The sequence below is a fragment of the Monodon monoceros genome, unplaced genomic scaffold (genome assembly GCF_005190385.1).
Source record: "Monodon monoceros isolate NGI ecotype Baffin Bay Population unplaced genomic scaffold, NGI_Narwhal_1 Super_Scaffold_4, whole genome shotgun sequence".
NCBI lineage: Eukaryota > Metazoa > Chordata > Mammalia > Artiodactyla > Monodontidae > Monodon > Monodon monoceros.
In genome coordinates this window covers 4431390-4458908 of record NW_021703781.1, presented here as the reverse complement: position 1 = coordinate 4458908, position 27519 = coordinate 4431390, and the positions used below count along the sequence as shown (strand labels likewise).

The 27519-nt window shown below is 41.4% G+C and overlaps 1 protein-coding gene across 1 annotated transcript in view; it reads right to left on the bottom strand.

The window, feature by feature from the left end:
• LOC114883285 overlaps window positions 1-5979 on the bottom strand; it is a 38389-nt gene extending 32410 nt beyond the window's left edge. Inside the window, exons 1-2 of the mRNA XM_029200917.1 lie at window positions 5849-5979; window positions 4927-5086 (exon numbers count right to left, since the gene is read on the bottom strand). Coding sequence (XP_029056750.1) covers window positions 4927-5070 — 144 coding nt within the window. The 5' untranslated portion in view covers window positions 5071-5086; window positions 5849-5979. The remainder of the gene's footprint in view (window positions 1-4926; window positions 5087-5848) is intronic.
• Window positions 5980-27519: the final 21540 nt, after the last annotated feature.

The following is a 27519-nucleotide window of genomic DNA, read 5'->3' as shown; positions in this document are numbered from 1 at the left end:
TATCATCTCACACCAGTCAGAATGGGCATCATCAAAAAATCTAGAAACAATACTTGCTGGAGAGGGTGTGGAGAAAAGGGAACACTCTTGCACTGCCGGTGGGAATGTGAATTGGTTCAGCCACTATGGAGAACAGTATGGAGGTTCCTTAAAAAACTACAAATAGAACTACCATATGACCCAGCAATCCCACTACTGGGCATATACCCTGAGAAAACCAAAATTCAAACAGAGTCATGTGCCAAAATGTTCATTGCAGCTCTATTTACAATAGCCCAGAGATCGAAACAACCTAAGTGTCCATCATTGGATGAATGGATAAAGAAGATGTGGCACATATATACAATGGAATATTACTCAGCCATAAAAAGTAATGAAATTGAGCTATTTGTAATGAGATGGATAGACCTAGAGTCTGTCATACAGAGTGAAGTAAGTCAGAAAGAAAGAGACATACCTTACGCTAACACATATATATGGAATTTAAGGGAAAAAAATGTCATGAAGAACCTAGGGGTAAGACAGGAATAAAGACACAGACCTACTAGAGAATGGACTTGAGGATATGGGGAGGGGGAAGGGTAAGCTGTGACACAGCGAGAGAGAGGCATGGACATATATACACTACCAAACATAAGGTAGAGAGCTAGTGGGAAGCAGCGGCATAGCACAGGGATATCGGATCGGTGCTTTGTGATCGCCTGGAGGGGTGGGATCGGGAGGGTGGGAGGGAGGGAGAAGCAAGAGGCAAGAGATATAGGAACATGTATATATATATAACCGATTCATTTTGTTGTAAAGCAGAAACTAACACACCACTGTAAAGCAATTATACTCCAATAAAGATGTTAAGAAAAAAAAAAAGACTTCATGATTTAAAGACATTGTACAAGTTTTTCGTGTCAACTGTAAGTTCAACAAGTTTTTTAGTTCAGCAGCCATCATATTTGTATTACGCTTATCTTATCCGGAACATACATTTAAGGAGATAGACACATAGTTAAAAATTGTATTCGTGAACTATGAATAAGTAAACTGATGGCAAAACTTTAATACACTAAATATTTTTTATTATTTCTATTTACATCCTCCTCTTGCCATAGGGAATTTGGAGTATCTTAAAGCCCCATATCCTGAAACAGTAAAATCACAGAAGTAGAAAATCAAGGCCAACCACCAAATCCTCATAACATCTGCACCTGAGCTGCTTTGCAGACAAGACAAAGGCATGATACCACACACGTTTTCACTGTCAGAACAGAAAAGCTTTTCTTAGGATTTAATTCTTAAGTATTTCAGTAGAGCCTGAGTTAAGAATGTAAAACTGTGCCTGCCCTGTCTCAAGCTGGGATAAGAGACTCAGATAAAGCCAGCTACAAAGTTAACATTCCTCTGTAGGACACACCGCAGCCAGACACTGTCCTAAGAGACCCCTTTGAGTGACTAATGCTTTTTTTTTTGGGGGGGGGGCCCTGTGTTGGGTCTTCGTTGCTGCGTGCGGGCTTTCTCTAGCTGCAGCGAGCAGGGGCTACTCTTCGTTGTGGTGCACGGGCTTCTCATTGCGGTGGCTTCTCTTGTTGTGGAGCACAGGCTCTAGGCGTGCGGGCTTTAGGAGTTGTGGCACGCAGGCTCAGTAGTTGTGGCTTGTGGACTCTAGAGCGCAGGCTCAGTAGTTGTGGCACACGGGCTTAGTTGGTCCGCGGCATGTGGGATCTTCCCGGACCAGGGCTGGAACCTGTGTCCCCTGCACTGGCAGGTGGATTCTTAACCACTGCGCCACCAGGGAAGTCCCTACTGCTTTCTTATTCACCAAGAAACTCTGTTCTCTAAAATCAAACTATCAGAAATTTGCTCTTTGAAGTTCTTTTGGTAAGAATGAAACACCCCACTTTTGCCTGGGAGGGATCTGATAGGCACTTTGACAAAAAGAAGCAGTCTTGATTTCCAACTCAGGTGCAGGACTTCACATAAGGATTTCTGAGCATGACGACATGGCAGCATTTATCTTTGTGGAAAATAAGACCCTGGGTCCACTTCTCAGTCCAGAGTTGACGACCTGCTTATACACAGCCCTGCTTTGCTCTGAGCCTATCAAAGCACCACTTCATTTCAGTTTCACCTAAACTCCACCCTTCCCCAAACCCTCTGATAGCTCCTTTCCCTTGGCTGGTGAAACGCCCACAGCAGCTCCAGTGCGTGGGGCTCCCTGGTTAGAGCACGTTAATAAATCTCACTGTCAGACTCCACACCCCTGGTGTCCTTAGGCTGACTGAGCTGGGACGGGTGTTATATGTAAAGGGCACCAGATGAAGAAGTGGAGAATGCTCTTAACGTTTTTGTGGCAAATCAATAGATCTTTGCATCTCTTGTCACATCTCCAACTGCCTAAATGACAATGCCATTTAGTGGTCCTACTTATACTTCAGTCCCAACTTGTCCAGAACTCAGCTCCTCTCCAGACATGTTTCTCCTCCCATCACCTATTTCAGTGACCGCGTCAACGTCCACCCAAATGCTCCGATCTCTTTCCCCCTCTTGATCGCGACAGTACAGGCCCACATCATTCCTCACTTGGATTGTTTTAATAGCTCTTTAACTGGTTTCTCTACCCTCCTTCATCCATCCATCACACCACCGCCAAGAATAATCTTTTTGAAATTCCAATTTGATCATGGCACTGCTTGTTTAAAGGTCTTTCAAGGTATCCCTATTGCCTTCAAGGTCAACATCCAAACTCCTCAGTAAGACAAATCAGGTCATTCATGGCTCAATCTCTGCCCATCTGTCTATCTTCTGGGTTTACCACCAGTCCCTGAAATGCTACCCGTCCAGAGGTACCCCATTTCCTGAATGTGCTGATTTCTCATGCATCTTGCTTCCATGCCTTCGCATATACCGTACTCTCTGCTTGAAAAGCTCTGCTCCATAGTCTTTTCCATTCAATTAACAGTTGAGGACCCTCGACATGTGGCACCTCGAAGAGGCTAATGTCCAAAAGGCTAATAAACCAACAAGCAATTCTTGAGAAGCACTGTGTATGTATAATGCTAGTGTCCTCTAAGCCATTAGATGAGATGCAGGATAGCATGAATGCCAAAATACTGGAAATTTCCGAGACATTTCAAAGGTTCACAGGGAAAAGACAGTATCTGAAATTGATGTTAGGATCAAGTATCTTGGCTGTCCGGTTGCTCTATTTGTGGAAGACTGCGTTGGATGATGCTACAATGACAGACGTGATCCCTGCTCCTTCCTAAGTTACGAACCAATAGGAGGCTTTAAATCGGGCCATTATGCAAGGCCGACTGAGAAGCACTATAAAAGGGATAAGCAAAGGGGCAGAGAAGAGTAATTTGGTTTTGTGACAGCACAGTTTTATGGCATATTTATTATGTAAGAAATTTTTATTTTTAGTGTTTTATCATAGAAGTATTCATTGTGAATCTCTATTTGGTGGTTTTATTTTTACCTTTATTCTCTGGCTGTGGCTTCAGCTAAGTAAAAGAATCCAAACTTTGCAATCAGAGAGACCTACTTTCAAATCCCCTCTCTACTACTTTGCTGGTTAGCCGATCTTGAACAAATCATTTCACCTTTCTGAGCCTTAGTTTCTATTACATAAAAGAGATACAACAGTACCTCACAAGACTGAATGAATATTAAAGCTAATGAAAACACAATTTCTCACACAGAATGCACTCAGAGAATACTCCCATCACTTCTCCCTCTGTCTCCTTCCCCACCTTCTCACACAAATCTCTGTAAATATCGTTCGCTTTTATTCTATGGCCACTGGGTATGACTCCTGAGTAGAGAGCACGGGTGAAAAGGGAGCAAAGGGCTGAGGGCGCAGGCTGGGAAAGGGAGCTCAGTTACAGACTAAGAATAGTCTGCAGATGACAATGGTTCTCCCTGGGAGCACGGCTGTCAGTGTCAGATGCAGCAGCAGTTATTCTGATTGCTTTGCTCCGCCGCTCCCTTCTTTGTTGGCGTAATCTATAACTTTGTAGGTTACTGTCAGTTTCTCTAACAACGTTCATGTCATAACTCTTGGGTGGTTCAGTATCCATGTGGTTGATCCTGCCAGACCCTGGCCTCTCAGGTCCTTGGCCTCTTTCTTCAATGATCTTGTCCTCCAACCTACCTTACTGCCAGGATCAAAGCCTAGGCCTCGTCCTTACCAACAAACACAGCCCTGCCGTAATCTCAATTCCGAGCATCCCATTCTCCAGCCCCAATAGTGAAAAAGCAAGTTATTTCAATGCTCTGGGCTTCGGTCGCCTCCTCTGGAAATTGACGGCAACACCGCCCGTCTCAAAGGGTAGTGATGAAGGAGCATCAGGCACTCACACCGGGGCACTTACTGAGCCCAGTGATGTTAGTTCCCTTTTCCAACCCCTCCCATTCTAAGGACTGGCAATACAGAGCAAGAGCCCGTGTCGGCGAGGCACTTGGAGCAGCTGGTGGCAGAATCCACCATATGACCATTTAGTTTCTTCCACTTTCTAAACTCCTTTGTATTTGCATTTTCGGTATATGACCATATGATTTGTGGCGGGCAACTGGGAATGCTTTATTTCTGATAGCAGCTCTAGGCCAATGAATTTGCCAACTCTTGCCCAAGAGTAAATACTATCCCTTCAGAAGATCCAGGAGAAATCTACCAATTTAGAAGGCTGGAATTTTTTGGTTAGCGTGCGTATGTTTTGCTTTTCAATCATCTTTAAAGTGTCAGGTGACATTTTCCAAAGGTGTGCCTGCTATGAACATAAAACAAGCCTGGATTACGAGACAAGGTTTTCTCTGCTGCTCACGGAAACCGCTCATTTGACATGCCTCAAACGGTGCCTCATTTCATAGCCCACCACTCACCGTAAGCTCTATGTATTTTGACAGCAAACAGAAACACGTCCCCGTGTGACTTACCCACTGTTGGGGACAGCTTGATTCAAATGAGCTTCTTAACTTCTTGCACCGAGAAGCGTCCTCTGTGTTCTCATCTAAACACTTCCAGTACTCATCCCGGGCTCCCCAGCAAGCCTGCCTTTCTTTCATAGATGGGGCTGCCATTCCTAGTGGGCTCAAGCTGCCAACCAAAACATGTGATATTAGCAAGGAACTTGTAATTCGAGAGAAGGTAAGCCAAAGAAAACATACTGTTGTTCCCTCCAAACCCCTCTTTTTTTAAAGTTATGCCTCCGTTTTTTAATGATGTGACTGAAACCAATCAGTTCTATTACATTAACGGTATCGTTAAGAGCACTCGCTTTTGACGCTTATCCCTTACACCAGGTATTTTGCTCCATTGCTGGAGTGGCAGCTTGGTCTCAGAAAGTTGGAGTTAGGGGCTTCCCTGGTGGCGCAGTGGTTGAGAGTCCGCCTGCCGATGCAGGGGACGCAGGTTCGTTCCCCCGTCTGGGAAGATCCCACATGCCGCGGAGCGGCTGGGCCCGTGAGCCATGGCCGCTGAGCCTGCGCGTCCGGAGCCTGTGCTCCGCAACGGGAGAGGCCACAGCTGTGAGAGGCCCGCGTACCGCAAAAAAAAAAAAAAAAAAAGAAAGCCGGAGTTAGAATTACGGCCCTCACACGGTCCGTCACTTAAGACACTTCACTTATTCTCTCGAGCCTGTTTCCCCTTCGATAAAACAGGGGAGCGGTGCCCATTTTACGAGGTTGCTGTTCGTACCAAAGTGCTATACAAATAAATGCACGAGGGCAAAATCACCAGGCAGGACACGGAGTGCTGCTGCGTCTTGCAGAAGAGGAGCCCGAGGCTCGCAGAAAGTCAGCGACCTCCGGGGTCCATACCCTCCCCGGCGCGCCCCGCCAGCCCCGCCAGCAAGCCCACCTCTCCGCCCGTCCAGAACCAGGCTCCCTTCGGCGCCGACTGGAGCAGAAGCACGCAGCCCAACAACCGAGAAAGAAGGGCGCGGTGCCGAAGACTGGCGCCGCACTGCCGCCTCGCCCGCTGGAGCTCAAGCGTCGTAGAACCCCGCCCCCTCAAGGAAACAATTCACGCGGCGAATGCGCCGGCCTTGGAATGATCCTTACGGGCTACCGTTCGCTGTTCCAGGAGGGCGGGACTTCCTGCTCCGTTCTCTTACCTGTCGCAGTGACTTCCGGGCCTGCTCGGGCGAGGGAGGCGGGTCCTGGGGCTGTGGGGGTGGGAAGTGAGTGGGATCAGGTCACTCCTCAGAGCGGTCTTGGCTTTATTAACGTCTCGGTGCCTCTCTCCCTGCAGTTTTTCGTGATTTTAATGAACTGTCCTTCTTTCATGAATCTAAATTTCTGCATATATCTCGCCAAGCGCCGTTCGGAAAGCTTAACGTGCGAGCCCTGCCGGAAACGGCGGCTTTGTGTGGAAGTTGGCACCTGAGATGAGAGCGGGACGAAGCGTTAAAGGGCCGCGAAGGCTTAACTCCTCGCTTTTTAAATTAAAGGAAAAAAAAGAAAGAATTGATCCCAGAAAGAGGCGGGTGACACCGCAGGACACATGGCAAATAAGTGACTGAGCTGAGAACCCAGGGCACCCAGCTCCCAGTTTCCTGATTCACATTTGATCCTGTTACACTTACCAACATTATCACCTTTCCCTTGCTTGAACCCTTGCGGCTTTCTTCTGTAGATGGACAAGATCCTTTTAGTTGGTATTGGGAGACATCTAGTGAAAGAATATGAAAGCCAAGTTCCAGTCGGCTGAGATCTGATAGTTCGTGGTATTAAAATGTGAGCCTGATTAGAGTTTACAGCTAAGATCTTTGGACTTGGATCTGAAAGTTGACGGAGGTAATACAAATTGGTCAGGAGAGTGGGTAAAATTAATACCTGTATTATTGTTTTAATCTTACTTGTGGCTTTTTTTACTCCCTAAACGCTGAGGTGTTTTTCAAAAGGAATGAAAAGCGCTGCTCCAGATTTTGAAAGATGCTCTTTTTAATATTTTAGTGAATATCTCAGCAGAATCTTTATCTGAAAGCACGTTTGTAGATACAGGTCAGTCGTCCAGGTCTCTTAAAGATCGCATCTGCGGCATCATCTAGTCCTGTTGAATTCTAAGTGCTTATAAAACTCACAAGCAGTTTACAGCTCTGCACTCAGTGCTGGTATTTAATCCTTTACAAATAAACATACGCAGATTTTCAGGTTGGCTGTGTGAAGCCTAAGTACCACCAAACATATGTTCTACAATATGGGAAGGATTTCTGTAATAGTTAATGGAGTCTAATAAGTGGATTGCTTTAGCTTTACCAGGACCACCAATTCTTTTATACTGTGTCTATCAAGGGCAGTTTATATAAAGATAGTATTTTTAAAGTATGACTAATGAGATACAAAAAGGATGGAAAGAGTCTTGAATGACGTATGAGTTGAAAAAAAAAATTTAAAGTTTAAAATTTTTATGCACTTAAATATATATATATATATAATATATAAAGGGAATCGATGAAATTATAAAGAAAAAAATATATGGCCATAGTGGGTGATTTTAACAGGCCTTTCCCAGTCATTGTTAAGACAAACAAAAGAAAAATCAGTAAGGGTATAGAAAATTTGAATAACATGATGTACAAACTTGACCTAATGAATATACACAGAAAAACACAACCAAAATCAGAACGTGTTTTTTGGAACGTAAACATGACATATTACCAAAATCAACTGCATACTTAGCTGTAAAGCAACTCTCAACGAATTTTAAAGATTGAAATCACTCAGCACGTGTTTTTTGAGCACAGTGCTGTTAAGCTAGAAATCAATAAAGAACTCTAAAAACAAGTCCATGTAACCCATAGCCAAAGAGTCATAATGGTAATGAGAAAATTTTTTGAGCTGAATAATAAAATACAATAGCAACACCTGTGGAATAAAGTTAACGTATAGTACGTAGAGGGAAGTTTATAGCCTTAAGTAAGTACATTAGAAATGAGGCTGAAAGGTCTTTAGCTAAACATTCCCTTTCAAGAAGTTAGAAAAAGGAGAGTAAAATTAAGGAAAGTGGAAGGAGGGACATAATGCTGAAAGCAGAAATGAATGAAATGGGAAATGAAAGTAGTGGTGTGCCAGACACTGCCTTTACTGGCTCAGGAGAGCCAACTGTGCACACCTCTTCTGCTAGTGTTTTGTTTCATTATGTTCAGAGCTAATTAACTAGCACACCACTGCATACAGTAGATTTTAAAAATCCAGAAGTTGATTTTTTTTTTGGAAAAGACTAATAAAATTGACAAATATTTAACAGTATTGAGCAATGAAAGGAGAGATGTTAACAACCTATGTCAATAACTAAAACTATACTTTAGAAATCAAAACAGAACATCTTGTAAACAATTTGATGCAAATAAAATGTAGATGATTGTACAAATCTCAAGAAAAACACTAGCTGACTAAAGAGGAGAAAATATGAATAGTCCCAAACCATTAAAAATTTGAATCAGTAGTAATGAAGGTTCACACACAAATTCCAGGTCAATGGCTCCACTGGTAAGTTCCTTCAAACTTTGAAATAATTCCATTTTTATTGTATGAGGCTACCATAACTTTTGTACTAATTACAAAATCCCCAAACCTTGAAACATCAAACTCTTTGGAACTCATTGTTGAAAAATGTAACTTAGTGTCGCGATAGTCGTTATTTATATATCACTTAGTTGACTATAAGTTTTGCTGTAGAAATATTGATATTTTTGATTATAGGTACTGTCCCAGTTCTTGCTACATAGTATACATTGTACATTCCATGGTACCTTTCCAATATCCAAAGAAGTCTGTATTCCAGAACACATCTGTCTCCAAGTATTTCAGATAAATTTTGTGGACCTGTATGGAAGAATGATTCTATGACTTTAGGATTGAGAATGATTTTTTTTTAGCCATAAAGGAAAAGATCAATAAATTCAACTACATTAAAATTAAGGACTTTTGTTTACCAAATAACACCATAAAGTGAGTGGAAGAGTCACAATATGGGAGAAGAAGTTTGCAAAGCATATAACAAGGAATTAGTACCCAGAATATATAAAAAACACCTACATCAGGCTTCCCTGGTGGCACAGTGGTTAAGAATCCACCTGCCAATGAAGAGGACATGGGTTCGATCCCTGGTCCAGAAAGATCCCACATGCCACGGAACAACTAAGCCTGTGCGCCACAACTACTGAGCCTGCGCGCTAGAGCCCGCGGGCCACAACTACAACTACTGAAGCCCACGCACCTAGAGTCCATGCTCCGCAACAAGAGATACTCTAATGGTAGTATAAATTGATACAGTCACTTTGGAAAACTGACTTTTGTGAAGTTGAAGATACACATTCGCTATCAGTCAGCAATTCTATTCAGAATCTCTTGTATATGTGCAAGTTTGTAATAGCTAAAAACAATATACAATCCAAACATATCAACAATAGAATGGATAAATTATGATGTCATAAGGTGAAGTATAATGCACCAATGAAAATGAACAACTATAACCATTTATAATAATATGATGAATCTCAGTATTGAGTGAAAGAAGCAAGTCAATCAAAGAATAGATATCATGTGTTTCCACTTACATAAGGTTCAGAAATGCAAAACTCAACTCTCCTGTTAAGGATACATACATTAAATAGCAAAACTATTAAGAAAAGAGAAATGGGATGTGACCAGGGAGGGCTTCTGAGGGGCTGACAATGTTCTGTTTCTGAAACTGGGTAGTTGTTTTATAATTATTCTTTAAATAAACTGTACAAGTAAATCTTATACACTCTTCTGTGAATGAGAATGAATATATGTCACATATATGCATGATATGTGTCATAATTTTTAAGTAAAGTAGAGTAGTTGGCCTGAGAAAGGTCATCTTTAGTACATTTGATTCACAGAAAGGTGAAAATAATGGTCATTCAGAATATTTATAGTGTGATGACTAAGTTTTTAATGGATTTACCATCTTATGTGGCCTTCAAGGTCAAAAGTCAGTAGTCTCTAGTGCTAACTGTCACTTGGGCAGCTAAGCAATTCCTACTGGTCAGTAGTAGGCCTAGGGCAGAGATAAAGAAAGTATTACCAAAGAGAGTCAATGAATTGCAATAATGCCCCTTCCCCCACCAGCTTACTCTCAAGGAGCTCTGTGGTCTAGCCAACAGAGCAAAAACAACTAGAAGAGAGAAATTTTGAGGTGTAGATATGGTAAAAAAAAAAATATATATATATATATATATATATGTACGTATATATATATGTATATGTATGTTAATAACAACAGCAATAATGCAGGATAAGAGTTGGAGAGGCCACATTCACCTTACAAAATTTGGAAGACTATGGGCAAGTAAAAGAATGTGGGTGCCATGAGATGATTTCAGATGTGCTGTTTTGATACAGAGAGGGTGTAATCTCCAACCTATGTTTGGAGGAGAGAGGAGGCGAAGAGAAGTCAGTGTGAAGAGGTGGAAGACATGTCGTGTTACCATCGAGAGGAGTTTCATGTGGGTGTTCTCCGGTCTGAACTAAGTTGCTCCCCAAACCAATGGTGGGCAGGGCCAGACAGACCCAGTAGCACTGAAAACGTATGTGTTGTTTTTCTGTTGCTGCCCACAGACTTTTTTATTTATAATCTGTACTGTTTTACAAAGCAGTCATCACAGACACCTACTCAGGGACACAAACAAGAAAGATTCCTTTGACTTCAGTGTTGCTGCAGAGATCCTTCTGAATTTCTTTTAGATCTCTATGCTGACTCCTTGTCCTTTTTCCTCCTATTAACTATAGGTACGCTCCAAGATGCTGCCTTTTTTTCTCTCTTTTTCTTTTCTTTGCATTCTGTTTTCCATGGTGAGCTGATTCACCCCCGGAGCTTCAGTTAGCACTTCTTTCAAAAAGACTTGGAAGTCTATGTTTTAGTCCTAATGGAACCTTTGTGCCCATTTTCTCTTCCCAAGTCCCTTGACGGCTATCTCCATTTGTTTGTCCTTCCATCACTCCAATAAGTTCAAAACTGGAACTCGTAGTATTCTTTCTCCAGGAAAGCTTCTCTTTCTAAGCTTTTCCTTTTCATCGGATCTACTAGTGCTTCAGCTGCCAGTTGGGAACCGTTGATCCTTCTTTCATCCTTCTTGCTCTGTACTTACATAGCTTGCACAGTGCCAGGCACTGTGGTCAGCCTTGGGGATATAAAGATAAATAAGGATAGATCTTGGTCCTTGAGAAGCTCAGTCTTATGGAGGACACAGGCCATACTCTCCTCTAATAAAGAGTAATAAGACCTATGAGAGAGGCATGCACCAAATGCAGCAGGAGCCCAGCAGGAGTTAAATCAAGAAGGGAAACACAGGCAGTATTAGAGGCAGCAAAGTTCAGTGGATAAGAGTGTAGGTACAGAACCAGACTGGGCTTGAATCCTGCCCCCCTCCCCCGCCAGTGATGTCAAGCTGTGTGACCTTGGACAGGTTCCTGAACTTTTACATACATGGGTTTCCTTAATTGAAAATGTTGGTGATTGTAATATCTACTTAGGCTTCTTGTGAAAGTTACATAGAATAATCCAAGGAAAGCACTTAGAACAGCACTTACAAAGATTTCATTCATTCACTCAACAAATATTTATTGAGAACTTACTCTGTGCCAGGCACTGTTTTAGGGGCTTGGGAGACATCAGAGAACAATATAGATGAAAACTGCTGCTCTACCTAGCAGGGAGACAATAAACAATAAATTCTATATATAGTATGTTAGAAAAATGTCATAGGAAAAAGAAAAACATAAATGTTAGTTATTAGTATTACTATATTTTAGAGGTCACTTGATCTTGGACTTAGAGAGAAGTCCTTTAAAGGGAATAATACTATGTTTCATCAAATCTAAAATGCATTAGTTATAATTTGCCCCACTGTTTTACGTACCCCTAAGAAAGGAAAAAGCGCTGCCAATTAAACTATAACACAATGCTTTTTCATTACCTAAGATTCTTATCTTAAACTTATTTAGACATATTTAGGCATGAATTTAAAAATCATATCACAGTAATACATACAGAAGAAGGAAAATAAGAGCAGAAATTGATTAAGGTATTCATGAAACTTCATTACATTTCGAGTTCCAGTCATCAGAATCACTTTTTGATTCGGTCACCAATGTCTGTGTTTTTCCACCAATCTTATCATCAATGGCATTAGGCACTTTGAGCAAGTCCTCTTACCGTATCTTCTCCCCTCCCCTCCTCTTGTCTTTCCAGATCCACTAAAGAGCTAAAAGCCATTGGTGCTGAACAATTCAGCCAACTTTGTAATTCGGTACAGGGAGCTTACTCTTCACTCCTATTTTGGGAATGTTGCTTAAACACATCAGAACGACCCTCCACCTGTCTTCTTAACATTTTGATTCTTAGAGGTTAAGAGTGCCCCCTTCTTGATCTCCTAGATTGTCTTCTAGGCCACGGACACTCACTCTGCAAGTACGGAATGCTAGTGCTTTCGATGTGTATGCGCACACAGGCAGTGACAACTATGTTATGACTGGGGTCTGGCGACAGTTGGGTGCCATCCCCGGTACGATGAGTCCGAGGTGTGAAAATGCAGGAACAAGAATGGACGTGTTAGAGTCAATGAAACACTACGTTATTAACTAGTCTATTTTCCTTTTTCCGAGTATTTACTCTTTGTCAGGCACTGGGCTAAACATTTTACACTTAGGATCTCATTTAATCTTTCTCATTTAATAATAGAGCGCCATTGAGGTAGGCACTCTATTATTCCCATTTTATAGAGCTGCATTATCCAATAGAAATATAAGGCAAGCCACATATGTAGTTTAAAATTTTCTAGTAGCCACATTAAAAAAAGGAAAATAGAAAATAGAAGCAGGCGGAATGAATTATAATAATATATTTCTTTTAACCCAATATATTAAAAATATTATCATTTTATCCTATAATCAACCTAAAATATTTGATTTTCCTTTTTTCATACTATTCTAAATCCAGTGTCTATTTTAACTTAAAACACATGTTAATCTGGACTAATCACATTTCAAGTCCTCAGCGGCCACATGTAGGTAGCAGCTACCATATTAGACAATGTACTTATAGATGACAAGAGGATTCCAATTGTCCAAGACACGCATAATATATGTGGCCGAGTGGATTCTCCAACTGAGATGTAGATATAGCTATGTGACTAATTCTTGACATGCGAGTAAAAGTATTTTCTTGAAACTAAGGAAACTTTCCTAAAAAGATAACTGGTGTGATCCATAATGCAAATGTGGGCATAGAAGGAGCCCAATGGGGCCTCTTCATAGAGCAGAGCTGTCATGCCAACACTGGGCAGCCTACCTCTGGACTTTTGCATGAGAGATACTTAAACTCCTATCTTGCTGAAGGCATGACTTTAAGTCTTTGTTACTTGAGGTGCAGAAACAAAAAGAACTTGATACAATCTTCCTGAAAGACAAACAAAATAAGAGTAAGATGGAATATAAGAGAAAGAAAGAAAATTAGGGGATCAGTCCTTTAAATCCAACAACCTACTAACAGTTCAAGAAAGAGAGAAAAGAGAGGGGAGGAAATTTCCCAGAACCAAAGGACACAAGACTCTAGATTGAAAAGGCTCACCGTGTGCCTAGCAAAAGGTGTGGAAGAGACTCAAATCGAGGCATGTTGCGAAAGTTCAGAACACCAGAGATGCCCCTGGAAACTTCTATTAAGCTAAATAAAGACTACTTACAAATTACTAGCAATCAGAACGGCTTTGTCTTTCTCAAGTGGCATCAGAAGGCAAATGACAACAAATCAAATACATTCAAGATTCTGAGGGAAAATTATTTACAGCTTAGAATTCGAGAGCCAGCTAAACTATCAATCAAATGTGAGGGCAGGATAGAGACATTTTCAGATTTTCGAAAACCTCTCATACACTTTCCTGTAACAGGCTATGGAGAATACCTTCCACCAAAAACAAGAAATCAAAAGAAAGACATGGCACAGGATCCAGGAAAGAGGATCTGTGGCACAAAGGGAAATCTCACAATGAAATCTTTGCAGAGAGCAACCAATAGGTATCATAGCAGAAGGAAGGAAGGAAAGCGTTCTCAGGAAATAAACACACAAACTGTTAATGTACATATGGCAGAAACATTGGCACATTTGAGAAGAAAATTAACAATAGGTAGGTAGAATTTCAGACTCCCCAAAAGGGCTAGTATCAAGCCTCAGTAAAAAGGAAGGAGAAAAAAGAAAAGAAATATGTAAATAGTATATTACTTGGCTCAGCAATTAGCAAGGTTGGCATAGCCACAATAATGTAAATACTAACTATTCATTTAAAAATCATAATCGGGATTTCCCTGGTGGTCCAGTGGTTGAGACTTCACCTTCCACTGCTGGGGGCATGGGTTCAATCCCTGGCCGGGGAACTAAGATCCCACATGCCTCGGGGCCAAAAAACCAAAACCAAAAACAGAAGCAATATTGTAACAAATTCAATAAAGGCTTTAAAAATGGTCCACATCAAAAAATCTTAAAACAAAAAAATCATAATAAAATTAAGTTAGGGGGATGGAGGGAATACAAGCTGGGATGGCGAGGGGGGTGTAGAGAGCTAACAGAATAAAGGCTTAGTGTGGAGTAGCCAGATTGCCTTACTTCACATCACAGCTGTCTTCTTACTGGTTGTATGATGTTAGGTAAGTTATTCAATTTCTTATCTCTGAGTTTCCTCATCTGTGAAATGAGGATAATAATACCACTTACCTCAGTTGTTGTTTTTTGTTTTGTTTTGTTTTTTGGCTGCACCACTCAGCTTGCGGGATCTTAGTTCCCCAACCAGGAATTGAACTCGGGCCCTCAGCAGTGAAAGCACAGAGTCCTAATCACTGGATCTCCAGGGAATTCAACCTCAGTTGCTGTAAGGATAAAATGAGTGTGTGTTTGTGTGTATGTATATAGTTTAAGTATATAAAATATACTGGTAGGGCTTCCCTGGTGGCACAGTGGTTAAGAATCCGCCTGCCAATGCAGGGGACATGGGTTCGAGCCCTGGTCCGGGAAGATCCCATATGCCGTGGAGCAACTGAGCCCGTGCACCACAACTACTGAGCCTGTGCTCTAGAGCCCGCGAGCCACAACTACTGAGCCCACGTACCACATCTACTGAAGCCCACACACCTAGAGCCCGTGCTCTGCAACAAGAGAAGCCACCGCAATGAGAAGGCTGCGCACCGCAACGAAGAGTAGCCCCTGCTCGCCTCAACTAGAGAAAGCCCGCGCGCAGCAACGAAGATCCAGTGCAGCCAAAAATAAATAAATAAATATTTCTTTAAAAAAAAAAGAAACTCTCTTGTGGTGTGTAGAGGAGAGAAGACAGTATTAGCTATTACGATTATTTGCATATCTAAAGCTTGTTTTTCTGACAAAAACAACCACCGCTATTAACAAATATGAACACAAAAGGCCGTCACCACCAAGAACAGTTCAGTTAGCAATAACTATTTGGTCTTTCTTAGATGATGCTCTTTCACCCCATTAAAATTCAAAGCGTTTCTTTGATACAGACCAATGGGTTTCCATGGAAACCTGCTTTATTACCTAGGCAACTAAGGGCTCATGCTGGTACTGTTAGATTATTTAAAAATTGTCGGGAAATTCAGGTCTACTTAGCTTCTTGGCTAGGTTGAAACTCTATTTCATTATTCCCCTGTGCCAGACTTGAAACTTTCTAGTTAGCCTCAATAAACACAAACAATAATGAAGTTTCTAATTGATCTTGTGAATTCTACAATTCTTTATATTAACCGGGTAGATATTAAAGGAGTTACAGTTCACCAAAGGTTTTATGAAGGATCTATTTGATAAAATCCATACTTTCTTAGAAGATTGCTTGAAGACCAATCCATTCAAGGTTGAGATTCAAACGTCTGGGATGGGAAAGATTTTGCAGTTTAAAAGAATGCACAGTAAACTTCAATAGCTTCATCTCAGAGGGCTGGTGAAAGGTTTAAAAAAGATAATGAGTGTAAATCATGTGTACTGAAATAAGCAATCAATAATATCTGCTCTTGAGAACTGTGGGCTAGATGCTGCTATACGTGAGTGATACATGGTTGGATAAGCATAGCCCAAAGAATCATAGCCCAAAGAATCACCCTGAAGGAAGGTCACTTTTAGAGTTGTGACTAGGGTTATCACTTTTATATATTTTGTAGTTGAATTAGAGAAGCGTAATCAAGGATGCTTATCAAACCTGCATAGGGTCTGGGGATGGAGGCGATAGCTCATAGTTTTAATGAAAGACTCAAGGATCTCAACAGGTTAGGATGATGGGCTGGTATAAAGAAGATTTAATCATGCTACTTAATTAGTTAATTAGTTCTAGTGGCTTACTTAGTTCTAGTGGCTTTCTATTGCTGACCAACAAATGCCCTGATATCCCAGCATGGCACTGAAGACCCTCACATTAGGACTTAGCCTGTCTTCTGACTTCATCTCCTACCGCTCCCTACAGATGCCCATCTCTTTATCTTAGCTATTTGCTGTTCCCAGATCTTGCCTCTAACATTCTGCCTCTCTTCCTGCTTTTCCAGTCATCTGAACTGCCCAGCCACCCACCTGTTTCTGAAAACCCTATTCATCCTATTAGGCCCAACTCAAAAAGTTATTTCCTTCATGAAGTAGTTTGCAATCCCTCCCGATCCAAACAGCACAAAGTCTGCCCCTGAGAGTCAATCGTCTCACGCTGCCTTAATATCAGAGGTCCTGGTGACCTTGGTCAGTCCTCTTATTAATTTCAAAGTTTCTTAAAGACAGGAGCTGGATCAGTTATGCAGATTCCATTTTTACAGTATTTATGGGACAAACAAATAAACGGCAAGTGTGAAATCCTGTTTGTGTCCAAAACAAAACAATTTCAGGGGAATAGGACGGAATGAACATCTAACTAAATCTTAGGGGTCTAGCTGACTGTAAGTAAAATAAGTACAATTACTGTGGGCACTAAAAGCTAATGTAAACATAGGCTACACGCTCCAGGTGAGTGAACAACTGTCGTGTTACAAGATGTGAGGCAATTATCATTCTATATGGCCTCTGATTATCGGATGCTTAGAGAATTGCTAGACGGTGTGCTTATGGTGGGAAGGGCTTCACCTGCAGGGTGGTGAATTATCGTTTACCTTGCCAATAACAGCATATTCCTCACCCTGGGACTGGAGTAAATCTCTCCACATTCTCAGCCCTACGGAGACGAAGAAGCTTGAATCCTATGTCTCTGGCCATGGCTGGAATGGGGACACACTGGCCAAAAAGGAATGGGTTTATCTTATGGTGGGAAATAAGGGACAGGCTGAGAATCATGAATCAGCATGGGAGCCCAAGAAGGATGACCACTGCAGGAGTTAGGCTGAAAACGTGCGTGTCAAGCCAAGAGCCCTGATGGAAGTGACCGCTGGAGGAAGGGGAGGGGCAGCCGGCAGCCTGTAGAGTAGAGCAGCCCTTTCGCTGAAGGATCAGAGGGTCGGATGGGAGCGGCATCTATGTCTGGGCAGTCTGTGCTTCTGTAATCATTTCTGTTTTGGTCCACCTCATTACTTCTTAGAGTATTTTGAAAGAGTAAGGAAAGCCCTTCTGGTTTCCAGCTCTGCATGTAGGGAGCTTAGAATTTGCCACTCCATCCTAACAAGTAAAAAGCTGAACAGACTAAAAAATCAACTCTTCTAGGACAGAAGGCAAACCGCTGCCCCCAAGACTGGAGAGACAGACAGATGAACACAGAGAAAAACTTAGCAGAGCAGAGACAAACAAACAGAAACTACGTGGGAACGAGTGCCAAGGTAGGAAAGTCAGAACTGTAATTGACAAATGCCGGAGGCTCAGTGTGGACGACTCTGAGAGTTAAAAACTCCAGGGGGACCCGGTCACAGGGGGCCTCCACAACTGTGAAACTTACCTCCAGGAGCTCAACCAGGTTCCCACAGTAAATATCGGAGAAAAATTCCCTCATGCTTCTAGCAGGGGGAGGGGAAAAGGAGCCATTCTGAAATATGCTGGCGCACTCTGTTCTTCTTAACAAAGCCTTCCATCAGAAGAAACTAGTTAACCAGAGCCGAACCTGCTGGGGGTATTATCAGACCCCAAGAGACCTGGGCAAGGGAAATACCCAACTCCAGACAGCAACAGCCTTCCACGTGGGAAAAGGGAAATACCCAACTCTAGCCCACTCTAGCCATCCTCTCCCACCTAAGAGAGGAGGAAAAAAATAAGACTCATTTGAGAAGTCTACAGTCCAGAGCACAGGCTCACTGAAAGAGACCTAATCATAGGACTATAGAATGGTTCCCCTCCCCTTATACCTTACCACGTTACTAAAGACCTATTTACAGCAGTTCCTTTTAGCTGGTACAGCATGTCCGGTTATCAAGAAAAAATTTACAAGGCATACCAAAAGGCAAAAAAAACATAACTTGAAGAGACAGAGCAAGCATCAGAAGCAGGCATGACAGGGATGTTGGAATCTTCAGATTGGGAATTTATTACAACTATAATTCATGTGTTAAGGGGTAAAAGAGACAGCAGGCAAGAACAGATGGGCAATGTAAGTGGGGAGAGATGGAAATCCTAAGAAAGAACCAAAAAGAAACGCTAGAGATAAAAAACACTGTCATAGAAATGAAGAATGCCTTTGATGGGCTTCTTAGTAGACTAGATACAGTTGAGGAGAGAATCTCTGAGCTGGAGGATGTATCAATAGAAACCTCCCTAACTGAAAAGCAAAGAAACAAAGACTGGAAAAACAGAACAGAATATGCAAGGACAGTGAGACAACACTTACAGGTAACACACCCAAAATGGGAATACCCAGAAGGAGAAGAAAGGGAGAAAGAAACAGAAGAAATATTTGAAACAATAATGGCTGATAATTTCTACCAACTTAATGTCAGACACCAAAACACAACTCCAGGAAGCTCAGAGAACACGATAATATAAATAAATGCAAAAACAAAAACAAAATAACTCAGGCGTATCGTTTTCAAACTATAGAAAATCAAAGATAGGGAAAAAATCCTGTATCTACACAGAAAGATAAGAATTACAGGTGGCTTCTGCTCAGAAACCAGGCAGGCAACAGAAGGAGAGAAACGGACTTCCCTGGTGACACAGTGGTTAGGAATCCACCTGCCAATGCTGGGGACATGCGTTCGAGCCTTGGTCCAGGAAGATCCCACATGCCGTGGAGCAACTAAGCCCGTGCACCACAACTACTGAGCCTGTGCTCTAGAGCCTGTGAGACACAACTACTGAGCCTGCGTGCCACAACTACTGAAGCCCACACACCTAGAGCCTGTGCTCTGCAACAAGAGAAGCCACCGCAATAAGAAGCCCGTACACCACAATGAAGAGTAGCCCCCACTCGCCGCAACTAGAGAAAGCCCATGCGCAGCAACGAAGACCCAATGCAACCATAAAATAAAAGTAAATAAATAAATTCAAAAAAAAGGAGTGAAACATTTAAAGTGTTGAGAGAAAACCCCCACCAGTCTAGAATTCCTTCTCCCACAAAATTATCCTTCAAAAATGGAGAAATAAACAAACAAAAATCAAGGAAATTTGTTGCCAGTAGACCTGCCTTGCAAACAATGTTTAAACAAATTCTTTAGAGAGAATAAAAAAATAGGTCAGAAACTTGGGTCTACATAAAGAAAGGAAGAGCTTTGAAAAAGGAGTAAGTAAAGGTAAAATTAAAATTTTTATTTTTCTTATTTCTAACTGACTTAGTGGATAACAGTTTATTAAGAATGATAATAGCAACAATGTATGCGATTATGTATGCTTATGCATCTTTTTCATATGTGTGTATATGTACACTTACATATAAATAAAATGAATGACAGCAATGATAACAAGGGATGGGGGAAATTAGGATTATTTTGTTATTATAAGGTACTCACACTACACGTGACGTGGTATAGTGTTATTTGGATTCGTTGTAAATGTATATTGCAAACTCTAGGGCAACCACTAACAACAGTTAAAAAAAATAAGTATAATTTATATTCTAAGAAAGGAGAGAAAACAGAATCATATAAAGTGCTCAATATTAAAACCACAAAAGGCAGAAAAAGAGTGAAAGACAAAAATAAGAACAAAGAACAAGGGCAGCTGCATAGTAGAAGAGACGTGCGCATCCCTTTCAGCTGAGCCCTGCACCAGCCTGGCAGCCAGCCCAGGCAGACCCTCACCTGCAGCCGGGCCGCTCAGCTGAGCCAGGCCTGGCAGCCACAGCGCAATCCCTTGCAGACCCATGAACCTAGGCACACACATGCGTGTTTAAGCCACTGAGTTCCAGGTGGACTTTTAATGCGGCATCATTGTGGCACTATCTGACTAAGAAAAAGAGCCTAGCTGCCCTGTGTCACATTCTCTCAGGGGTGTAAGGGGTGACTTGGTGGCCGGTCACTGAAGCGAATTCTAAGTAACAGGCTCCATGAGCTCAGTGGATGGCGGATGGCTCTTTCCAGATTCTGACTTTGAATTTCAAAAAGGCCTTTCTGGAAATGGTGTGCTTTGCCTCAAAAAAGTGGCTCCATAGTATTTTCCAGTGACCGAGGTAGTGAGCTAATAGCTGTAGACACATAGCCAGAACAGATCTAAGGACTCTTTTCTGCTTCCCCACTCCCGGGGTTGCTCAGAGGCCTGGTGTAGACTGGACAGAAACTGCAAGCCACTGAATATAATGACTGCTGCTTTTTCTTGCTGTTGCTGTACAGCTAGAACTGTATCAAATGTTGAATTTAATTAATAGAACCTCAAAAGTAATGCACTAAAGCAAAACATCATAGATGCTGAAGAAATCACTTTAGTTTCTAGTTGTTAGTATGAATTGTTTAGAACATTTCCCAGATTCATACACGAGAGTGACAGACTACTACAGATGAAAGAGTAAATATGTTCTTTAGTATACAGAGAATTTTTAGAATCGATTTCTTCATCGTGAGTGACATATAAAATAACCTGGCAACAGCCTAAAAGAGTCTTAGGATTCCCTATGGCTGAGTTGTTTGGAAACATGTAGTGTTTCCTGCAAACATCTATTATTAATTCTAATGTTAATAAAATCGTGTAGTATACACTTACGAGTTCCCACAAAAGTTAAAAGAGTTTCTATTTTTAGTTGACTTTTCCACTTGCTGACTCGTCATCCACACGGAACTCTCTCTGCCAGACCTTGGCTGGGGAACTGAAGTGCCCTCCTTATTGATTCTTTGCTTGCTTGATTGATCTGGTCACATCTCTGTTGAAAGCAGCCACTCTTGATTCCATTAGCTGATCTTATCAGCATGGCACCCATGTACAGTCCCAGATGGGATTCTAGGACCAGCCTGCCTCCACCTGCTCTGACAGCGTGTGATCGCCCCTGGCTCTGCTCTTTGTAAATTTTTAGACAGATGCCTGCTACCTGCTCCCTCCTAGAGTTCCATCATGGTGCTTTGTGAGGATAGGACACCTCCCCAATGGTCCTTTTGGCCTAAGCTCTTTTTAGTCACAGTTTATGCGTCAGTCAGGAAAAGGTGGGTATTTGGAAGGATTAATACTCATGATTGCGCCCTACGTGTCTCTCTAGGATTATCTTCTGCCATAAATATTGCTCTTCCCTCTGTTTTTAGTACTCCTCTCCCACTTTATTTACCTTGAAAATGCTCACTTAAGTGGTACATCATCTATAAAGTCTTCCTGGGCTCCTTCTTTCCCAGGCCATTAGTCAGTTCCAGTCCCACCCCATCTGTCCTTGGATATATGACCATTGTAGTACTTACCACATTCTATTTTCTGTCTCCATCCATAGCCCATGCTTTTAAAAAAAATTGTAGTAAAATAAAGGTAACATAAAATTTGCAACTTTAACCATATAAATCAGTGTCATTAATTATATTCAAACTGCTATGTAACCATTGTCACTATGTACTTCCAAAACTTTTCACTCCAAACAGAAACTCTGTACCCATTAAGCAATAACTCCCCATTTCCTTCTCTCCCTCCTGGGCCCTGGTAACCTCTCATCTACTTCCTAAGCCTATGACAGTAAGTTTGTGGAGTACCTAATATTCTAGGTACGTTGTAAAAGTGAAATCATACAGTATTTGTCCTTTAGTGACCAGCTTATTTCACTTAGCTTAATATTTCCCAAATTTATCCATGTTGTAGCGTGCATCAGAACTTCATACGTTTTATGGCTGAATAATATTCCAGTGTATGTCTATATTTTATGTTGTTTATCCATTCATCTTTTGATGGGCACTTGGGTTGTTTCTACCTTTTGGCTGTTGTGAATAATGTTGTAGTGAACATTGTACAAGTGTTCAAATATCTGTGTACAAATATCTGTTCACATTCCTGTTTTTGATTCTTTGGGGTCTATACCTAGGAGTGGAACTGCTGGGTCATATGGTAATTCTATGTTTAGCTTTTTGGGGAAATGGGAAACTTTTCCACAGTAGTTGTACCATTTTACATTCCCACCAGCAATGTATGAGTTCCAATTTTCCCACATCCTCACAAACACTTTTTGTTTTCTGTTTAAAAATACATACACACACACACACACACACACACACACACACACACACACATATTACAGGGCCCCACCAACCAATCAAAAATGGGAAGTGAGGCAGCTCTTTAGGTTTTTCAGATCAAAACTTGACTGTTCCCAAATTCAGGTAAAGGTTGGGATTTGACATTTCAGTTGCAGTTGTAAGTTAATATCCAAGTAAAAAGTCATAAATAATTCAATATTTATTGAGCACCCACCATGTAGCAGGCATGTCCTAGAAACTAAGAGTATAAAGCGAAATTAAATACTCACTTTACCCACTCATTTATTCAACAGAGAGGCATTGGGGCAAACCGAAATTTTAATTAAAAAAAAAAAATATATATATAAACATTGCCATCCTAGTAGATATGAAGTGGTATCTTATTGTGGTTTTGACTTGCTTTTCCCTAATGATTAGTGATGTCGAGCATCTTCTTCTGTGCTTATTGGCCGTTTGCATATCTTCATTAGAGAAATGTTTATTCAAGTTCTTTGCTTATTTTTAATGGGTTGTTTGTCTTTTTATTGTTGAGCATTAGAAGTTTTTATATATTCTGATTATTCAACCCTTATCAGATATATGATTTTCAAATATTTTCTCCCATTCTGTAGATTGTATTTTTTACTGTCTTGATAATGTACTTTGATGCACAAAATTTTTAATTTTGATGAAGTTCAACTTACTATATTTTCTTTTGTTTCTCATGCTTCTGGTATCATTGCCAAAGTCAAGTCATGAAGATTTACTCCTATCTTATCTTCTAAGAGTTTTAAGAGTTTTTTGCTCTTTTATTTAGGTCTCTGATCCATTATGAGTTAATTTTTGTATATGGCATAAGGTAGGGTTTGAACTTCATTCTTTTGCATGTGGAGATCCAGTTGTCCCAGCACTATTTGTTAAAGAGATTGATCTTTCCTCTCCCAGCCATATGGCCTTGTGCAAGTCCCTTGATAATTACTTAACAGAGCCATAGAACATTCTGCAGATTGTAAGTTACTTTCACAAACATATCCTTGACAACTCTGGAGACCAGGTTTCATTTCATTTTATGTATTATGATTGATTTTGGCAGTTGACATTTAAGAAGCAGGTGGCCCTCTATTGTCCCTGGCCTCAAAATCTTTTCATTCCTCTTATACTCAGAAGTCCTGGACAAATGTTTTTTAAGTGATCTCTTGGCATCTAAAGTTCTAACAGCATTTGTCCTGTATGGGAAAAGATAACAGAACATGGCTTATTCTCTTAATTTCTGAGAAACACCAAGCAAAAATGCTCTGCAACAGGTAAAACCTAGAATTCACTAGAATTTCATCTTACTAAATGGTCATTGGTAAGAGAGAGCAAAGGTTCTGACAGAGAATTCAGAAAAGTAGTTGAGACTGCTAAACAGTAACTCAGCACCTTCTCTCTGCTTAAAGAAAAGACAGGAAAATAAATGCTATCAGAAAATATAAGAAAATCTAGACAAAAGTAACACGTTAAACTTTTGATGCAATAACGCTCTCAGGAAAGCCAGATCTGGGGGGCAGCTAAATGTCCAAATGTACTTTGGACTTTAAATTGGTGCTAATGGTAAGACTTGGTTTTAAAAGTTAAGCTTTGGAGAAAAACACCAGGTCCCTAAATGATGATTGCATGGGATAAGGGGTTAAAGACAGTCACTAGGTTGTAGCTGGATAAGTATACGTCTAACTCTAAATGGTATCATTAAAAAAATTAGTGATTATTATGCAGTGATTGGTTTGCATGAATGATTTACTTAAACAAAATTTTAAAAAAGTAGAAATAGCCTAATTGATTGGAAAGATGTGCTAATTATATGCCCACAGTACATGTGGCAAATGCATGCACACACTCACACATGAGGTCCTTGAGGAAATCCAACATCTGGTGCAGTACCATTCAGCAGGGCTATCTCCGAAGTATAGACATTTGCAAAATCCTTGAAAAGCGCTAGGCTACCAGCATCCCCACAAGGCTGCCTGCTCTGCACCCTCCAGATTATAAAAGGAAAGTACGTCATAAATGCAGTTTTCTCACTATGGGGATAAAATCGGGTAACGAGGAGAGTGAGGGAACACTGGCTGAATAAGTACATCTACTCGGTGTAACTGAATCTACAGTTCCCATAAATGGAGGTGTCACAAGAGGGTGGCCAGGGGCATAAAAAACATCGAACTCTAGTCCCTGATACATAGGTGTATGTTGAAAAAGAACACCATAGTGATATGCTAACTGCTTTTCTTTATTTATACCCAAATTTCCCCTTCACAGGTACTGCTGTATGTGGGCATAAGCAGGGCCCTTTAACCCTTGTCTCTTCCTAGCCTCTGAGATTCCCCAGGTCGTTAGCATAGCATAGATTCCTAACAAACTGAATGCTTTAGGGGGCCAGCAGGTCTTGTTTCCAATGGAGAATAAACACTGGGGACTCCTGAAATTTCCATCTGGAGGTTTTGAAGTCCCTCTCATTTTTTTCTTATGGCAGAGAGCCTCTTCTGTGGGGTGCCTGTCACCCTCAGAGAGGAAGAGCCTGGGGGTTCCCTCCAGCTCTTCTTGGTGAGATTCTGGGCTCACTCTCCGGTGTCAGAGGCCACTGCTATTACTGCTACTGCTGCTTTGGGTACAAATGCACTTCTTGCTGGCTTGTGGCTTGATGGGTATTTCCCATTTTTTTACAGGAAACCTATTCTTTTTTCAATAAGAGAAAAAATTCACAATGTTTTGTTTGAGTTAAAATTTACAATACATAATACGTTACATAAAAATCTCATTTGTTACTAGTAACTCCACATTTTTGGATAATTTAGAGATTTGCCTTAGCTGAAGCTTACCACCATTTTAACTCAAGAAAATGACTTTCTCAAGATTTTGACAATGCTGAATACATGAAAAATTATGTAAGGGAAAATATTATTCTTTAAAAAAATTTTAAATGTATTTTAAGCATTGTGAAAAAATTTTAAACCCTCTTTATTTATATATCATGGGTGTATTTCTTATCAATCAGTCTCCTCCATTCTTTAAAGCAGTTTGACCAAGGAGTCCTGCTAGGCCATAACGAGCCCAGATTCAAGAAGTGTGAGTACCAGAAAGTAAAAACAAACAAACCCCCAAAAAAGAGTCCAACTTTTTTCTTTGAACATTCCAGTTTTCTCCCACATATTATTCAGAGTTCTTGGATTCAAGCAATAGCAGTGGCTTCTTGCTGTCTTAAACAAAAAAACATTTTTTGGAAGCCTCTTAGGGACTGTATGTGTCTGAAGGATCTGTTTGGAAAAGGGAGGAATGCGAACCTCCATGGTGGGAGGAGGCCGGAGCCACAGCAGGACCCTGGAGGACTGGCCGGTCAGCATGGCCTTCCTGGGCTGTTCTGTGGGGTCTGGTTAAGTCCTGGGAGACTGGCCCACTGGCCAAGTCCAGTTCACACCCTCCCCTTCTCCCCCGGACGCTGGGGTCTGAAATGGAGACTCTATTCCCTTCAGCTTCTGCAACAACAGCAAGATGGTATTTCCAACAGAGATCAGATGCTGGGCAGCCAAAACCAAGCCAACAACCCCACAGATGTCCTTCCTACTGGTGAGATTTGGGCAAAAGAATTTTAAATCATTTTGTGAGGCAACTATTTATTCATTAAACCACTTGACTGAGATATACCAATAATTCACGGACCATAAAATTCACCCACTTGAAGTGTACAATTTTTAAAAATGTTAGCATATTTGTAGGATTGTACAACTACCACTATATTCTAATTTTAGAACAAATCATTTGTATTGAAAATTGAAGATCAAGAACTCCATGTTACACATCGTTGCCTAGATTCGGAAACACCGCTGTTCTGTAAGGAGGTAGGTCTCTGACCACAGCTTCCTGCCTCTGGAGTCTCTTTACCCTTGTCAGCCCAAGTAAGGAGGAGCTCAGGGTCTGCACAGCGGGTGGGTTCCTAGAGACAGCGCTGACTCAGTGTGGCAGGGGGGCGCTGGCTGATCACTTTGTATCCTCTGGCCCCAAACGTCCACATTCTGAGAGGGGCGGGCTGGAGCAGCAGAGACCCCATAGCCTCTTTATACCTTCCGTCTTCATTTTACTTTTATTCCTTAAAGGAGCAAAAACAGAGAAATCCTTTAACTGTTTTCCAGACTGGCCTCTAGGGGGCAGACAATCCCCCAGGGGGAGCAAAAATGGAGCCTGTTTCCCAAAGCCACCCCCAAGGTTCCATCAGAAGGAACCCCTTCCTGAGATTTTCTGTTCATGGGTCCTTCCTGGTTTGCCATAGCTCCTCCCAATTCTCGAAATCTACATGGTAGGGATAGAGGGGGTCAGAGGAGTTGTGGTTTGTATTCTTGGAAAGAAATCTCTTACATCTCCAACCCTCACCCCAACTCAGGTTTATAATGTCCTGAAAGGGGCATGAACCTCTCCTGCAAGTTTTAACCTTTCTATTTCACGTACCTAACCTTTCTATTTCACATACCTTACCCTTCATAGTCTTTTTTTGTAATTGGAGTAAAACATACATAACATAAAAAGTTACCATTTGGACCCTTTCTCAGTGCACAGCTCAGAGGCAGGAAGTACATTCATACTATTGGGCAACCAGCACCACCACTGACCTCCAGAACGTCTTTGATCTTATAAAACTGAAACTCTGCACCCACTGAACAATAACCCCTCATTCCCAGCCCCCAATAACCAGCATCCCACTTTCTGTCTCTGTGAGTTCCACGACTCCAGGTACCTCATATTAGTGCAATCAGCTAATATTTGTCCTCTGTGAGTGGCTTATTTCACTTAGTATAGTGTCTTCAAGGTTCCTCCGTGTTGTAGCCTGGGTCAGAATTGCATTCCTTTCTAAGGTTGAATACTATTCCATTGTACGTGTTTACCACGTGTTGTGTATCCATTCATCCATCCATGGACACCTGGGTTGCTTCCACCCCTTGGCTACTGTAAATA